General features: G+C 33.5%; 1 protein-coding gene across 1 annotated transcript in view; it reads left to right on the top strand.

The window, feature by feature from the left end:
• LOC142326832 (uncharacterized) overlaps nucleotides 1–19379 on the top strand; it is a 65612-nt gene that overhangs the window by 6120 nt on the left and 40113 nt on the right. The window contains exon 2 of the mRNA XM_075369557.1: nucleotides 5315–5726. Within this exon, the coding sequence (XP_075225672.1) occupies nucleotides 5315–5726 (412 nt within the window). The remainder of the gene's footprint in view (nucleotides 1–5314; nucleotides 5727–19379) is intronic.

Here is a 19379-nt window from a genome sequence, read left to right on the forward strand (position 1 = left end):
ATAGTTTGTTGAGGTATATTGCTTAAAAAAAAATAAACTAAACTAATGTTTAAAAAAATATCAGCTTTACTATACTAATTACCTAAAGCTTTGATTTTGGTTATAGTTTGTATTCATATACATGCAGGCTGATCATTGGTATTTCTCTCTTAGAAATTGCTAATGTATTTGGAATAGCAATTTCGTTTTTTCTTCTTAATTCGTGGTACTTAATTCCGGCTGGTCTGGAGTAGGTAGCACAATGTTCGTATAATGCAGCCAAAGGATGATTGTTAAAAAGTTTGTTATTTATATGGGCAGGAAAAGCCCATATATTTGCTGCATATCTTAGCAAAAGGATCTCTCTTCTATAATGTAGTGGCATTATTCGGCTTCGGACATTAGACTAGTCCACGGACTTGTGCGGAAAGCGCCTATCGCATATCTTATTCCGCTATTATGAATTACTTCTAACTTTCTTAAATGCGACGTCCTAGCGGATGAATATACAATACATCCGTAGTCTAGTTTCAATTGTACCAATGCCTTATATAGTCTCAATAATATTTCTTTATCTTAGCCCCAATTGATGTTCAATAAACATTTTATAATGCTTAGGGCTTTTTTGCATCAATCACTCAAGTCCTTTATATGTAATCCCCACGTAAGGAATTTATCCAATACCAGTCCTAAAAATTTCACATTGTATTGTATTGAATTATTGTCAATTGTCAAAATAGGACTTGGGTGAGGAATTCTCTTCCTACAGAAGTGTACACAGCACGTTTTTTCTGGTGAAAATTGGAATCCATTATTCCTTGCAACTTCATTTAGAGCATTAATCGCTCGTTGTAATTGTATTTCACCATAGCAGTCTTGTTGCTGGCATACACAATTGCCAAATCATCAACATAGACGCTTTTGCTGATCTCTACTGGAATGGCTAATATCAATTTATTAATGGCGATAGTAAACAAGGTACCGCTCAGCGGCGAACCTTGTGGTATGCCGTTTTCCAAGCTTCTTTCAGATGAATATTCATTGTTGACGCGTACTTGGAAAGTACGGTCATTCATATAGTTGCTGAGTAAAACTGGCAGATTGCCACGAATGCCCCATTCATGTATCTGGAGCATTACTCCATGTCATATCGAAAGCCTTCTGAAGATCAAAGAAGACTCCGATACAATGCTTCCTTGTAATAAAGCTGTTTTATATAATGTTCTCTAAGTTGATCATTTGATCGGTGGTGGAATGGTATTCTCGAAAAACTGCTTGATACGGTGATGTCAGGTTTTCTTTTTCTAAAAGCCAAACGAGTCGATTATTAATCATATTTTTAAAGTATTTTTCCCATAGCACATGTCAAAGAAATAGGACGGTAGCAATTGGGATCTGCTAAATTTTTCTTTTTCTTTGGTACTGAAACAACATGTGCTTTTTTCCACTGCTGCCGGTACATTCCATCCCGCCATTTTTTATTATATAGTTATAGTAATCTACGCTTTGCAGTGGTATTCAGCTGCCTGATCATATTATAATGAATTTCATCCGGACCAGCAGCTGTGTTGCCTGTTTTCTCCAACGCTTTCATTTTAAATGGTACATTGTATGAGTAATTATACTCAGTTATGAAATTTAGTAGACCTTCAATTTCTGCTTTTTTCATCCGAAAATCTTCATCGTAGTTAGCCGTTTTGCTGGCCTTCTCGAAGTGATTGGATAATAATTCTGCAATTTCTTTTGGAGTGTCCTTAATTTCATTTTCATCTTGAAGGCTAGTTATGGAAGCAAAGCTTTTGCGCCCACAAATCGCCTTCATTTTCCTCCAAACGTCTGATGCAATAGTAGTTCTGTTAATTGATGACACGTATTGCTAGGATCGTTTCTGTGAATCTATCATGAGTCGTTTTGCATACGCCCTGTATTTTTTAAAGGCAATAAGATTATCTATCGTAGGACGTTTCTTAAAGGCGTTACACGCTCTTTTCTTTCTTTTTATAGCTTCACTTATTTCATCGTTCCACAACGGACCGTGTTGCTTCGTAAGTTTCCCAGATGTTTTGGGAATATATCTCGATGCCGGGTTAAGTATCGCATTAGTTACAGCGTACTCCAGTTGTCAGGGAGTATGGTCCTAGCTGTGAAGCTTGCCCTATCTGCCTTATCAAACAACCATCTTTTAGAGATGGGATATGTTTTTCTTGCAACTTCAGTTACAATTTGCATCGGGAAATAATCGCTTCCATGTAAATCCTCTAAAAAAATGGAAGGTGTACCTCTGTGCTATCGATCCACTTATAAGTGCTAGATCTATACAGAACGTCGATCCATCTCTGGCATTGGAAAAATTTCCTAATCCATCGTTTAAAAGAATAAGATCAGAATTCATCAGGAATCTTTCCAAATCTCTTCCACGGGGATCTACTGGATCCGATCCCCAAAGAGAATTATGTGCATTAAAATCAGCCACCAGTAAAACAGGTGGGGGAAGCTCAGAAATTAATTGTTCTATGTCATCCTCATTCCCATCAAAATTCGGCAAGTATATGCTGCAGACAGTGACCTGAAAGCGGACGCTTCATTCTAATGGTGACCGGTTGTAGGTTTGTGTTTAGATACAGCTTCGGCGGTAGCTCGTAGTCGATGTTAATATGGTTACTCCATCTCTAACTCTTACATTTGGCGGTTGATCTCGCCGAAATACATAATAATTGAAAATTAATTGAAAAATTTTCATTCTCTTAATTGTAAATTTTCATTTCGGCAGAAATGTATTTCTTGCAGACATATACAAATCGGGTCTACATCATGTACCAAGCATTGGAGCTCATGGATGTTTGAAAAACACCCATTAATGTTCCATTGTACAATCGACTCGCTAATTTTAAATTATTATGGCCTTGGTTTACCTTTCGGCCAGCCCTTTTTTCTTCATATTGCGAACAGCTTGGTTTTCGCGGAGAACGTCGTCACCCGTATAGCTTCCGGCCTCCGAATCGGAGACCACCGAAGCTGCCGACGACGACGGACATGGATCGGCGCCGATTGAGAGGCGGAAACCTGGCCTACCCCCGACACGGGAATCGTACCAGTCACCGCCCCTGGAAGGAGGGGACACTTGTCCCCCCTGAGTCGTTTTTTGTAGCCTCTGTGGTTTAGAGGCCACCTCAGTTGAAGGAGGTTTGGGAGCCTCCACACTTTCTTCTGATCGTCATCTAGTATCTCTCGAAGACGGACGTAGCCTTCTGGCTTGGCGTCGGTTTTCTTCTCTACAAGAGTAAGTTTATTACTGAAAGGCTTCATTTTGGTTTCGATAATTTCCTTTCAATCAAGCCAGCCAAAGTGGGCGCAAGTTTGTTGATAATCTCACCTTCATCAACAGCTACTGGAGCAGGAGCAAGAACAGCAGCCGCAGCCTGAGCATTGGTTGTTGTTACTCTAGGTTTGCGGGCGCTCATTATCCTTTTGGTATCAAAATAGCTGACCTTTTGCAGGGTTTTAACTTCCTGCACAGCTACTTCGTCTTTGTAGACAGGACAGTTCCTGGATCTACATGAATGCTGTGCACACGCATATTTGCGGTCTTTCACATCTAAGAGCGGTGTGGCCAAAGCATTGGCACTTGAAGCATCTTATTGGCTGCAGGACAAATGCCCGCACATCCAATCGATGAATCCCTGCTCTTACCTTGTCTGGCAAAGTAGGCCGGTTGAAAGTGAGGACATGAGAGGCTGAGGGCAGGACCTCGCCATTCCTTCTCATGTTCAATCAGCGACACTCTATTATTCCTTGTGATGCTAATTCTTCAACAATTTCTTGTTCCGAACAATTTAGAAGTCCCGACAGACTACAACACCCCTTGAGGTGTTGAGCGTGCCATGGGGATCGACGCGTACAGCCAATTCTCCAATCTTTTTGAGCCCTAGGATCTTCTGAGACTGAGCATTATTTACAATCTCCACATGAAGTCCAGTGAAGGTTTTTCTTATTTCCTTAACAGGGCCTCCAGCGCATTTAGTTATCTCTCTACCAATGAGAAAGGGACTCAAACTCAAGAAATTACCATCTACTTTCGTGATGACTAAATATTTTGGCTTTGGTACATTTTACATACATATTTTTCTTGAAAAAAGCTTTATCTAGCCTCAACTTCTATTCTTCTTGATTCTGCGGTCTTTCTCCGTTTCGCCCGAGGCGAAACGGCCGGTTCTAAACGAGAGTGTTTTTGTGAACACTGCCCCGTTTGTTTGTTGTTCAGTTTGAAATTTAATCCCTTCTGTAGTAAGGCTAGCTGCCGGGGTGCACCCCTACTCCAGGACTACCATCCCTGGAGGTCCGTTCTGGTACTTCAATGGAACCGTCATGTGTCTTGGCAGAGAGCGGATGCGCAGTCTCTGCACCGACTCCAGGCCCCTACACACCGAGGTTTTCAGGGCTCCCATCCGCCGAAAAACATGGGCAGCTTAACTACATGCTTGCCATCACGGTGGGGGGGGGGGGGGTGGAAAGTGAAAGGCCTCCATTACATCTTCTAGTAACTTCGACCATGGCCGCCACATCGCCAGCTCTAAAGGTGTTATCAATCCATGCCCTTAATCGTTAAAAATTTCGTACCTGCAGGTGGCCGCAAAATCTAGTCCTTAAATACGGCCTAGATGTAATTCAGCCGAAAAATAGCATCTCCGAGAACAACACTCGGAACCCCGTTAGTCAGCTTCATGTATTGTACGGAAGTACAGCTGTTGCCACCCTGGACGTGGGGGTTATCTACCTCAGGGCATTATTATTATCATCATCATCATTACCACCACCACCACTACCACATCATATTCAATATGCCCTCATTTACTCCACAATCATTTGAAAAATGAATATCTTGCCACTCGTTAAGTTAAACTAAAACTTTATCTTTTTAACTGTCTGTGCACTACCATCAAAATGTTAAGATTTTTAGAAGAAGCTGTAGTTTAAGAATCTTTGAATATTGCTTTTTTTAATTTATTTTTTTTAAGTGATATAATACCATCATTATATAGACATTAATAATACCATCCGCCCACATTGAAACATTTTTTCATTATTATTTAACTAAAATAATCTGCAGTAACTAGGTTATTAGCCGTGGCTTTAATATCTTATTTTTATGTATATCTTTCAGTTTCCAGATTGTTATTCCCTAAGAAAGTTTTATTTTACATTTTAGTAAAGCATGAATAATAGAATTCCTTTATTATAGTAATTATTTATAAAAAGTATATAAATTATAATATTTATTTATTATAAGTATAATATTTATTGTTTCATAATGATTGTCATTGATCAATTGTTTCAGAAATCACAGTCAAATGGTCATGCAACAACAGTTGTTAATGAAAAAACAGAAGCAAAGCAAAAATCGAGTGAGACTAGTAGTGGGAAAACTAGTACACCAAAATCAGGTAGTAAAACTGTTAAAGATGAAAAACGTGATGTAGATAAAAGTAATGTAAAAGAAGTAAACAAATCAGGAAAACAAGATAAGAAACAACAGAAGTCTGAAGTTGTTGTAAAACCGGCACTGAAAGAAAATAAAAATGAGTTAAAACCGACTAAGAAACAAGACCAGAATAGTAAAGATGTAAAGAAACAAACAAGTAAAAACAAAGGTAAAGAAAATGTTGCTGTTGAAGCTAAGAATAAAAAAAATACTGAAAAAACTCAAAAAAGTAGGAAAATTGAAGAAAAACCACAAGACTATGATGAAGGTGAGTCTATATTATATTAATTGTAGTTATTATTCTGTAATATACAAAATGATTCACGTAATGTTACCAGCGTTTTTTTGAGTTCATTTTAATAGTGAAATAATCAAAATATTCACATAAACATGGGTCCTGAAGCACTCCATTAGCGAGTTACAGCTAGCGAAAGACTTGGCCCTGATTCCTAGATAAAGAGTGAAATTAAACCATACTGAAATTCTAGGAACCCAAATTAAGAGGTAAACTTGATGGTTCCTTATGGTTTTTGACCTGACAAATTGAATAAAACAGGTTCCAGAACCAGATCCCCCCAGTAGTTATAATATCAGACATAAAACAGAAAAATGTTGTTGTCTTAAAACAGGTCTTTTTAAGTTTATACAAAAACTTTGTTAAGAGAAAATTAATAGATGTGCAAAATCTATTATCAAGTAGAGAATTTAATTCTGGAAAAATTGATATAAAATAGCCCAATAAAAATCAATTAAAAATGTAATTGATACGTTTAATAAGATTTGTAGTAAATGTTCAATAATCTGCCCTTCTACTTTATTATATTTGACTGCACGCTTTCAGATTGCTAGCATTACTCTCCAAATTCTGTATGACTTTCCTTAATTTGTGTGGCAGCATCTGTAATATTGTCATGTGTTTCGTTGTTCGATCAGGATAATGAGAGGTTGACAATTAAGAATGCTTATATTGGTTTAAAATATTCATAATTACAACCAGACAAATTAATATAATAACAATGGTGATAAATAAAATAATGATAATAATAATAATAATATAAGTGACAATAATAAAACAGTTAATGAACACAAATATTAATATAGTAATTACAACCATAATAATAATAATCAGGATAATAGTAGTAGACAATAACAATATTACATGTCAATGACAACAAATCAAACAATTAATACATAATATAGTACATGACATAAAAACAGAGTATAATGCATAATGTAATCAACAAAGTATAACAATCAAAATATTACACATCAAATAGTGAAAAATGTCAATAGTAAATAATAAATACAAATTACACATAATATAGAGTTCAAAATAAACAATCGCTCGAAATTTACTCCAGGTGATAAATAGAAAACTAAAATTCAGACCCATTAACAAAAGAAACCACTAGTGTCTTAACCCTTTTTAACCACTAGTCTTGTATTCACAAACAATTGTTTAATGTTCACTTGCTATCTAAAACACCTTTGCTATCTACCCTAACAGTTTATGAATTAAGTCTATTGCATTATTTCTATCAGTTATATAGTAAGGGAGCCTTCTACAATATTAACATTCAGGATTACGCAATCATTCATGTTCATGCATGTCTGTTCACTTCTGTGTTTAAACATGAGTTTGTGTGTATGACTCAAACTAAGTAACAAACTATCTAGAATAAAGCTATCTCATTATAGACATATCAAAATATTTTGCCTAGTAGGCCTATATTATTATCTGAAAAAAATACATGCTGTGAATTTTTTGGATACATTGTTGACGGTTAAAAGGAATGATGTTTTTAGCAGTTTTGATGGCTTCATTACACGACAAATCCTTTGAGTAACAAAATAAATTTTATATTGTTTTAAAGAACATAAAAAGTACTTACTGCTGTAAAAATTTCAGATTTTTGCCACCTGTCCTACATGTGGTATTTGGGCCAAAAAATGAAAGATTTTCAAATTCTTAACAATTTGGTAGCTTTTTTTTTTTTTAATGAAGTACACTAACATTTAAATTTTTTTTGTAAGTTCTACTAGTACCTAAGAATTAAAAGGTTAAAAACAGGCCTGTTACCCTAACCCCTTCATTATATATTTTGGGCCCAAAATTAAAAAAAAACAACAATTTGTAAACATAACTTCAGTAAACATTACAAGATTTGATTATGTAACAAAATGAATTTTGAGTACACTAAGATGAAGTTCCATCTTTACCCTTTCCAAAAAGCACATTTTGACCTCTATGTGACGTAAAATAAGAATGCTACAGCTCATGGAAAACATGATGAAAATGGCTGTTCCACCTGTTGGCAAGTTAGAAAACAGAATATTGCTCAAGAATAAATTTTTGTTAAAATATTTAAAAAAATATTTTTTAGCCCCTACAAGGTGGGTAGTTATCTATCACATACCAAATGTCATCAAAATAAAAAAAATAGTGAACCAACTTAATTTTTGAAAATTTGTTAAATTAAAATGGATACCCAGTAGTTGGACATTTTGGACAAGATATAATTAATTCGAATGTTAAAGAATTGAGAGTTTGCAGATTTTAATGAATTAAAGGTGAATACCTTTTTTAGTTAGAATGATATTTATAAACGTATGTGGTGAAGTGAGAGGAAGATCAATTATAGATTACATTAATTAATAGCAAATTTGGTGGGTGATGTCTGATGTGAGAGTATGTGGGTTCAGATCACTTTTTACTAGCAGCTAGGATCAACACCACTGTTAGATAGAAGAAAACCAAATAATAGCCAAATATTAAAGATCTTTTAAATTTACGTTATAACTAAACTCATCTATCAAATTAGCTACAATTAATCAAAGTGAACAAATCTTGTTTTGTTTTAAATTACATTTCAATTTAAAACAGCCAAGAATTATTTTTCAGGAGAAATTTTTGGTTTAGTCAAATCATATTTTTTCATAGATAGTTACAATGTGAAATTAACAAAACTTAGTGAAAAGTTCAAATTTCACTTTTGTTTCATTACAATCTGATAATTTGAACAAGAGATTTGAATTATAACTGTGAGGTTTTAATTCTTTTCATTTGCTTCCGAGCTCCTTTTTAAAAGGTGTATAAGTAAATTAGAATACAATAGAAGTACAACACAAAAAAATCTGAAGAAGAAAAAAGGAATGATTGAGAAAGTTTGAGGAAAATATTTTACGAGAGATAAAACGCATTGTTAATTATTTTAAATCATCAGCATATTGAAAAATATATCATTAACATAAATGATATATTAAAATATGTCATCAATATTTATGAATTGGGTTTTAAGCCTGTTCCAACTTCACACCATCTCTTCCTTGGTGTACCCAAGCCTTCTTCCTTTTATGAATTGGGTTTTAAGCCTGTTCCAACTTCACACCATCTCTTCCTTGGTGTACCCAAGCCTTCTTCCTTTCGGTAGGGCCCGGTAAGTTATCCGATTTCAAAGCTATCCTATCTGCACTCATTTTCTGTACACGTTTTTTCCAGCGAGCTCTACAAAAGTAAATTCTCTCAAGAATAGTGGTTTCTCTCTTAATATCCTCACTTCAGATCCTCTCTGGTGCAACCTTTAATGCTTCTCGTGAAGTGCATCAATTTGTCATCAAAATTGATGACAAATACATTTTACTAAGTTATCTAAAAAGACTGACAATTTTCTTCTATGTTAATTACATGTTGTGAAATCCTAATTTAGGAAGGTATGAGGACCATCCACATTGTACTGCACCTGTAGGTGTCCGTACCCGACAACTACTGTAGCATATAAATGTTGACACAACTTCATTATTTCCATCATATTCGTGGAGAATAAACCTTATAAATTTTACTTACATTTGACCTTATGATATACAATAAACAATCAACACTACCTACTGTCTTCCAACAAATGTTTCAGTATGAACCCAAGATGAACCCAGATGTGGTAGTATACACTGATTGATTGAAACAGAATGATACCGTTAGTTGCGCGTTTGTTGTCAATGATACAACTTATATGTTTGGTCTTCCTGCTATTACGAGTGTGTTTACCGCTGAACTATACGCTAAAATAAGGCTCTAAATATTATTAACCCGAAGTATAGAAAAATCCTTATTTGCAGTGACTCGTGTAGTGTTCTCCAAGCCTTAGAAAACTTTTATTCTAGACATCCTATTATCGAAATCTACAACGCAATTTGCTGAGTTGAATAATCGCAACACAGAAGTAAGTTTCTGCTGAATCCCTAGCCACATAGGAATTCCAGGTAATGAACATGCAGATTCCGCAGCCAAAGACCCACGTAATCAACCTCCTTTCACCACTTGTGTTGCTACTTCTGATTTTATTAATTACGTAAAACAATCTATAAGAGCAAAGTGTCAAGGTGACTGGATAGCTACAGTTACACATTAAAGATTCTGTGTTACCATGGAACTCCTCATGCAGAAAAACTCGTCTTGAGGAAGTGATTCTCTATAGATTGCGAATAGGACATACAAGAGCTACTCACCGCTACCTGATGTCAGCGGAAAATGCACCACTATGCGTAAGATGTAACTGCTGCTTAACTGTGCACTACAACCTTGAGGATTGCTTACGTTATGCGGCCTTATGTCACAAATTTAAGCTACCAAATAACATTCTCAGTATCTTGTGCAATGACAAGAAAGTGTTAGATCAAATTCTATTAGGGGAGTATAAACATGATTCAGGAAATATAATATCTACCTAGTTCTAGAACTTGCAATCTTTATTCATGAGAGAATGTTTTTTGTTGTTATTATTTTATTTTAATTATAAACGTATATATTTTGTTATCCATAAAGGGGCTCCTTTACACCCCTTATGGATTTTGTTTAAGTTTATATTTATTTTTAGGATTCTGACTGTGATATTAGTTTTAAGAAACTTTTTCTGATTTAGTTTTAAGTTTTTAGTGATATCTGTTATATTAGTTTTAAGTTTTAGTTGTTATTTTCCTCTTTTTATCATCTAATTTTAATCTAGTTTTTTAGCCATTTTTCCTTTGAATGTAACGTTAGTCGTAAGTTTTTAATGATATTTGCCTTTTAACTTTTTAGTCATATTAGTAAATTATAAGTTGTACTTAATGTACAGTAGTATAATTTATAGACTTACTTGTGCTGTTTGGAATAAGTAAATTGAATTAAAAGGTCCAAAATATTTTCATCCTCTTGAATTAATGAACTATGCAAATTGATTTTATCCCAAAATCTCATGACTTATACTTTTACAATCTTATTTATAAAGATAATTTCAATTTTGGTTTTCTAGGGTTAAGCAAGTCAAAAAAAAATTATATTTAAAAAATATCAATTTCTATATTTCAGAAATTAAAAAAAAATGTTCATTGTTACTTTGCTAAAATCGTCCCTGGAAATTTTGTGAATCTCATACAAATCTGCAACTTACAAGAGATCATCCAGAAAGTAAGTTCTGAAGGGCTGTTAAAAAAAAATAATCATTAAGATACATAAAAATTATTATTGCTCTTTGAACTGCAAATGTTACTCTATTTTTCTACACAGTTTACAAAATTGTTGAGATGCTTATTAAAATGGAATACCAGAAGGTATTTCTTCCTTGATCATAGAATGATGCTGCATAAGACAAACCATGTATTAAAAACTTTTACATTATCATTGTTATCCAACAAAGTAGGTTTTAAGGTACAGAGAATATCCTTGCATCAAAAAGGTTACTGGATGCAAGGTCAAGGGTACAGGAGATGATCAAACTGTTTCCAGCCGAAGGTCGTGATGAGATCTGTTATGGTGACATTGTGTAAGGCAACCATTGTCTTATCAATAAAATACCCCAGATGCTAGCCACATCGCTTGTTCTGGATCGGATCACATGGTACAATATTTTTAGTGCTTTGCAGTAGACATTAATTGTTTTATCTTGAGATAAGAAGTCAACAAGTAAAATGTCTTTTTTGCCCCAAAACACTGTATTTGTGTTCTTCAAGGTGGAAAATGTTGGCTTGCATTTTGTCTTTCTGAGCGATTGAGCATTACACCATTTCATAGTTTTTCATTTCATTTCAGGCATTATGTACAACACTCGTGCCTTGTCCCCAGTGCTTTTACACCTCAAAAAATATTGTCTTGTTCTTTTATACCCGGTTAAATATTCCAATATAATTTTCAGCTTGACCATTTCATTTTGTAATTTGCATAAGCATCTTAGCCACCCAGCATGCACAGAAAGATTGTAATGGAAATCATTTTTTTTTTTAATCTTGCCATCAATTGCATGCACCGTAATAAAGACCCACCCACTCAGTTTATTATTGTGCACATTATTGCTTATTTCATTAAATAATCACACTCATTTCTGTACCATGGAATCACTTATTCATTATCTTCATACATGTTATGTACGAGGGATATATCTAAAGTAAAGGCCACTGGGAAATTTCTCTACTTAGGTTGGTGAACTTGTGTTGTTCATGGCCATGCTAGTAGTGTACACACTGCATTGTTGTCTTTAAGTTGTCGCATTGTAGTATCTTTGATTACATATGAGTTATTACATTATAAAACGAATAGGAAAATTGATGTTGCTGCTGACTGTGAAATACTTGGCGCATACATCATACATTGTCACACGTAATTCATGTGTCTTACATTTTTTAAACCAGCTGAAATTCATAGGCAGTTGGTTGCTGGGTAAGGTGATAATGTAATCAATGAAAGAAACGTCTGAAAATGGTGTGAAAGATTTTTGAAATAACAGAATTAAATTACATGATGAAGAACGTTCAGGGAGGCCCTCGATAATCACTGAGAACTTGTTAAAATACATCGATGATGAAATCAGAATAGATTATCGCTAAACGATTTCCAACCCGGCTCTTCTTTTTTTAATGTTTCAAGAGCTGTTGTTGATCGCATTGTTCATGACCACTTAGGCTTCAGAAATGTTTGTGCATGTTGGATGCCGCACGTCTTTAACAAAACGTCACAAAAAAAATTCAAATGGGATGCACTACACAGAAAAAGGTGATGAGTTCCCTAATTCAGTTGCTACTGGCGATGAAACATGGATTTCATATTACACACCAGAGAGAAAACGGCAGTCAAGTGATTGGTGTCATCCTCAACCACCAACCAGACCGACAAAGGTCAAGTCACAGCTATTTGGATGCAAACTGTGGCCACAGTCTTTTGAGATTGGTATGGCATACTCCTGATTGATTTCATGCCACATGGAATGACTATAAATGCAGAAGCCTACTGCTAAACTACATAAGTTACAGCATGCCATTCAAAATCAGTGACGTGGCCAGCTGACTGACGGCATCGTCCTGCTGCTTGATAATGCACGTCCACATGTTGCAGGTGTTCTTATTTACTAAGAGCATTTGAATGGGAAGTTTACAATCACTCACCATATAGTGTGGACTTTAGCTTCTAATTACCATTTATTTGGGAAATTGAAAGAATTTTTGAGTTGTAAGCAATTCGCGGTTAACAATGAACTTAAAAATGCTGTTAATCAGTGGTTAAATGGACTGGCAGCAGAAGAATGTGACAAGGGTATATTGAAGCTGGTGTATCGCTGTGATAAATATCCTAATTCATGTGGCGATTATATAGAGAAATATTAAAAGGGTATAAGGTATGTAGTTTAAGTGCAATAAAAGTATTTATAAAGTTTTCAGAATAAATCTTTTTACGATGAAATGGTCCTTACTTTAGAGATAACCTCTCGTATAAACTGGTTTATTGTGTTTTGAATTCAAGAATTTCAAAAATATTGTGGGCGTTTCAATTTTTTGTAAACATTATTAACACACTAAGAAACATACAGACTTGATGACTAAATAAGAATGGCGTCAATCCCTTAACGTATCAGGTGATTCCATGAGTAGAATCATGATTGTAGTACTGCAGCAACAATATTTAGAAACAAAGTTACTTTCACGATATACCTTGTAATTGATTACTTTACAAATGGTACATTACGGTGACATTACAATCTTCTCAGGACTGCGTATTTAGTGTGTTCTGCATTTAATCTTCAGCTAGCAATATCAGATTTTTGTTTTATGATAAAATAGCTTTCATTTGGGAAGTCATAAATTTAAATTGTAGCTCTTGAGTAGCTCTCTTAAATCCACTTTCTATGATTCCCAAAATTCAGTAAGAAAAAGTATTTATGCATTTTAGTGTTTGTCATATATAATCAGCATGAACACTTAACATGTTAGTTTCTGATCACAAGCAGGTTTGTTTCCAAATTCTGGATAATTAAAAAAAAATAAAATTGGCATAATTTTTTGTTTATTCCTTTAAAAAATTTAATAATAAATAATGGTCCTCACAATTACAAAAATCGATCATATTTTTTTTATATAAAAAATTAAAAAAACTAATAATCTTTACAGAAAGTTTACAATCTCACTTTACACAGTTACTTTGCAAACTGCCCATGTTTTAACTTAACATGCTAAAACAATAGAAGGTTTAAGTGATTACTTAAACCTTCTATATGTGAAGTCAAATCATAAAATGCAGAAAAACAATCAAAACCGTCAATAAACACTGTTCTAAAAAACTAAAACGTACTGTTGTAGCATTATTACCATGTAGCAGAATTGAGAGTTGCAATTATGTAGCTTTAGTACTCAAAAATGCAGGATTAATTATTCAAATAACTCAGTTTGAGATTTTACTTTCAGTTTCTTATTCAAAGTAGTATGTGACACAATTAGAAAAATTAAAAACATAATTTCTTTACTAGTATTCAGCAACATTTCTCAACCTGGGAGTCACAATGTTATGAAAGTTGGTACAAAATTAGCCTACAACATTATAGTATTGAAATGATTTTATGAGGAAAAAAATAATTTATTAGCATTTTACTTTCATCTGTAAGTACGTATGTAAAGAAAATAAATTGATAACTAAATAAAATAAATGAGATGGTTGCATTTCTTTTTCATTTAAAAGTTTCTCCACGTGTATCTTTGTTAGAACCATACAAAAGCAAATTGTTTTCAAGTAATGAAAGACAGTCCTATATTTAGTTTTAGCGCAACCATAGATAAAAAACCAAAGAGATAAAGACAGGTGAAAGGGATTAATATTTTCAATGCTTCTGTGACTAAATTTCCATATTCACTTTGATGAACATTTAGAATGTATCTCAGATATGAATTGCATTTGTGATATTTTATCGGCAGCCATTTAATGAGCTGGCCATGAATCTCATGTAGTAACTTGGCAACTGTAATGTTTTCACTAAATGGATTCTCCATCTCCATCTCTTTGAGAAATCATTTTTTATCTTCAAAAGAATACTCCACCAACTGAAGTTTTAGCTCGTGCAAATGCATCTTCATGCTGTCAAAAATGTAGTGAATAAAAGTGGCTTTTCATCCAAATTTTCTCAATATAATCAGAAGTGAGAGGAAACATATCAAAATCTTTGCTTTGAAGGTGAATAATCAAGATATCAAGCTTCTTAATGAAAGCATTACATGAACTTGTAAAATCACACTCACATCATTTAAATGCGAAAATACATCAGCTAAGTAAGCTAACAGCAGCATATACTCATTATTCTGTAAAAACATTGAGAATGGCATTTGTTTATCCTGGAAAAATATAATTAATTCATCTCGCAATTCAGATAACCTGATTAACACTATACGTGGTGATAACATCTTATTTCTGTATGGAAAAGATTTTTTTCTTTTCGCCTATTTCATCGCGCAGTTTAGCAAACAGCCTATTCTGTAATGGTTGACTTTTAATAAAATTAACCATTTTTACAGCTTTATAAAGAATTTTTTAAGATCTTTTGGCATATTTTTTGTGGCAAAAGCATTGGTACGAGTGTAGCACTGATTTCACTTTCAACTCGTTCGTTTTCTGAGACATTCAGTCATGAACGGTGCTGTTAAATCTGGACTAGGCGCGGGGTTCGCGCTTCTGCGGTTTCGGTCAGTTAGTTTGAGGGATCATTTAGGTCGGATGTAAAGATGTCCGTTTGAGGCCTACGCGAAGGTGAAATTTGATTTATATTTTACTGATGCAAATGTCTGTTGAGATATTTACATCGGTGGCATCCTGACTGAGGCCTGGATGATGACTAAGATGTAATCAGAGGGTCTAAAGACGACCTCTGGTAAAGTCCCTCAGGGCTCGGAATGGAGGGTTTGTTGTGGCAACCAGTAACGTCACAAGGTGGGTATCTTCTCCCTACAAAGACATTGTCCTGTTGCATGATCAGGTATTGATTTGCAAAACAACATATTTTTTTTGACTAATCTATCCCTATTGTATTTATATCTCACAAAACAAGAACTGAAAAATGTGTGCCACATCTGTTGATTCATCAAATTGAATACTATAAAATTCACTTGAACTCGCTCAATTATCTGATCATTAACATCAGCAGCTACTGTCATGATTCGCCTTAATACTGCATCATTAGAAAGCACAATTTTTATGCTTCCATGTCTATTAGAACAATGATCATTTCAATTGCAGCAGGCAATGGGAGGTTTTCTGCGTTTGTATGGGGTTTGGACATCTTAGTTACTCTTAATGCTAAGATGCTTCATCTTATCTCGAAATACATCTTAAGTGTACTTTTACCAGTATGGCTTGATTTACAAATAGAAGCATGTTGATTTCTCAGATTATGTAATTTTCTTTTGAAAAATTCCAAGGGTTTGCTTTTATGATGTGGACGTTTAGTTTCCAGATGTCAAAATAATTTTGATGCCTTCATGCTTTTTATCAGAGAGGACTTGAAAGCAAACTGTGCACTATGGCTTCCCATCCAATGAGGTAAAACTGTAATTTAAATAACTGTGATTGTAGATTTTGTCTTTTTAACAATCGATTCAGTGGATATAGAAGGCTCACTTTGTTTTTTCATAAATTTATCCATTTTCCATAAAATCTAATTGAAAAGAGACAGTTACACCATTTGATAGCACACTAAAAAAACTGAAACCACAGTTATTATTTTCAGTGAAATTACGTTTTTAAAAATTAAATTAAAGCCACCAGATGCATACTTTGCATTTAAAACTAAACTGATGTTCTGCAATCCCTTATGTTTCTTTTATACTGCTGAGAGCATGATGTGTTCAAACTTATATGCATGTTCAAACATGATGCTCTTGCAGCAAATATTATACAAACAGACAAAATTACAAGGAAGCACGTACAATTCAAGTTGGAACCTCTAAATTGCCAATGTTTGTACCCATCACTATTAAGGCAGGTAAATAGTTTTAACTAGGTTTCATTGTGTTGGGAGGGGTCGCAAATTATTCATTATATATTTCCTGTACTTTTTGGGAGTCATGAAGCTAAAAAGTTGAGAATCACTGTTGTAGAGTATTGCCCTCTAATATATGAGCTTTATATTACCTTGTAAAAACTTACATTATTATTTTATTGTTAGGTAATTGCCCATGAATTTCATTAAACATTGATTACGGTATCATTTTAATATTTTCTTTTTTTTAGACGTATTGCTATTTTTACTTATAATTAATCTCTGACCTTAGTTCAGTCTTTTATTTTTATCTGCAGATAAATTTTAAAGACTTTGAAACTAATAGCATCATGTGTACTGATTATTTTTTAATAGTCTGGCAAACAAAATTTATTATACTAAATAAATTTAATTTGATAATAAAATATTTTGTAAAATTAAAGTGATTTTAATGGTGTTTAATTAAATGAGTTTTACTGTCTGAATTGTCATAATATTAAATAATAAAGTAACCGTTAAATACATTCTTATATTTTCACAGTTACATGAGTTAATTTTTCATATTCATTAATTATATTTTTCTTTTATAAATTTTTTTTTTCTACACATCTTTTGCATTAGTGTAGTTATATTCTCAGACAGTCCTGTATTATTAAATTACCCTTTTTTTTTGTAGTTTGATGTATTTTGTGTTTGCTGACTTGAAATATTCCTTGTTATATTATTTTTTTCTCATTAACAAATCCTGAACAGCCTAAAGGTTTTTGTCTGACTTTGGTTTTGTAGTGGAAATATTTTTTTTAATATTCTTTACTTATTTTAGATTAATAATGTTGAGTTTTTACTCTACTTATCATGATCCCCAACTGTTGTCATTTTTAGTAAGTTATTCTGTGATAGAATACAATAATGACCGGGTTGGTCTAGTGGTGAACGCGTCTTCCCAAATAAGCTGATTTGGAAGTCGAGAGTTCCAGCATTCAAGTCCTAGTAAACCCAGCTATTTTTACACGGACTTGAATACTAGATCGTGGATACCGGTGTTCTTTGGTGGTTGGGTTTCAATTAACCACACATCTCAGGTATGGTCGAACTGAGAATGTACAAGACTACACTTCATTCACACTCATACATATCATCCTCATTCATCCTCTGAAGTATTATCTAAACGGTAGTTACCGGAGGCTAAACAGCAAAAAGAAGAATACAATAATGAGTGAAAAAGCTAGGATTTGAAAACTTGGGTAGTTATGCTGAGGTTAATGAAAGATAAATAATCATTTAAAAACTGTGGGTTTTAATTTAAAATGAAAATTAATAAAAACAATGTATGCGCAGTTGGTTTTAGTAAAAGTAAAACTGAATACGTAAGTAATTTCATAATTTTTTTAAAATGTACTCTTATTTTAAAAACCAGATTGTATCAGGGTTTTATGATGCATTTAGATATTTAGATCTATACATCATCTTATTAGTTACTTTCTTTTTTCATTGAGTAGGAATTTACACATTAATGCTTTTGAAATGCTCAGATCATGTGGTTGTAGTCAATCTCTTTATCAAGAATATTTTTAATTGTTCTGATATCTCAAGAAGAGTTTATTACTAGATTTTAATGAATGAAGTGGCAACTACATAGTTACCTCTTAGAGAGTCTAATTTATTTCGAGACACAAAATATAAATAAACAAAAACTGATAGTGTAAAATGCAACAAGTTGCCATCTGTTAAAGCTTTGCTTCTCACATACTGATAAAGATATTCAATCAGCCATCAAATATTAAATTATAAAGAATCTTTCAGATCAACCCAGTAGTTCTCGAGTTTTAAGCAAACATCAGTACATCAATTTATATTTAAACAAGAAAGGGAAGTTATTCGATTTCTAGTGGATGTGTTCTCCAGCATGAAAATAGTTCCTACAGGCTACAGAAATTTTTTTAATTAAATAATTTAGGATGCAAGATAAAAAATTTTGATTTTATATTTATAGAAAATTCTGATTAAGAAAAAAAAATTGTAAAATTAATATTCTGATTACTTAATTTATAAGAAGAAAGCCTGTAGTACTGCCTACTTTTAAGAAATAATGATAGGAAAATTTTAGGTAACTACAGACTTATTGCATTGTTGCCAGTCCTTTGAAAATATTGGAGAAACTTATTAAAAAACATTTAGTGAATTATTTAGAAAACATAATTTTTTATAATAGAAATCAGTTTGGGTTTAGTAATGAGGAAAGTACTGAAAATGTTTTATTGATCTTTATATCTAAATTGATTCATAATAAAAACAATGGCAGTAGGGCAGCAGGTTTATTCTTGGATTTTAAAAAAGCATTTGATGTAATTGAATGGGAGAAGTTATTGCAAAGCTTTTGGCAGCTGGAATTAGAGGTGTGAGTAATAACTGGTTTAAGTCTTATTTGAGTGGTAGATACCAACAAGTTGGAGTCAATAATGTGCTAAGTGAGGTGGGTGAGGTAATTTATGGGGTTTCCCAAGGATCTGTTCTTGGCCTGGTGCTGTTTCTTGTGTATATTAATGATTTATGTCAACGCTTTTTTCAAGGGCACATGACCACATTTGCAGATGATACAGCACTTTGATATTTGCCATCCTCTCAGTCTGGAATTAAAAATGAAATGGAGGCTGACCTAA

Source organism: Lycorma delicatula, chromosome 6 (genome assembly GCF_047948215.1).
Source record: "Lycorma delicatula isolate Av1 chromosome 6, ASM4794821v1, whole genome shotgun sequence".
NCBI classification, from domain to species: domain Eukaryota; kingdom Metazoa; phylum Arthropoda; class Insecta; order Hemiptera; family Fulgoridae; genus Lycorma; species Lycorma delicatula.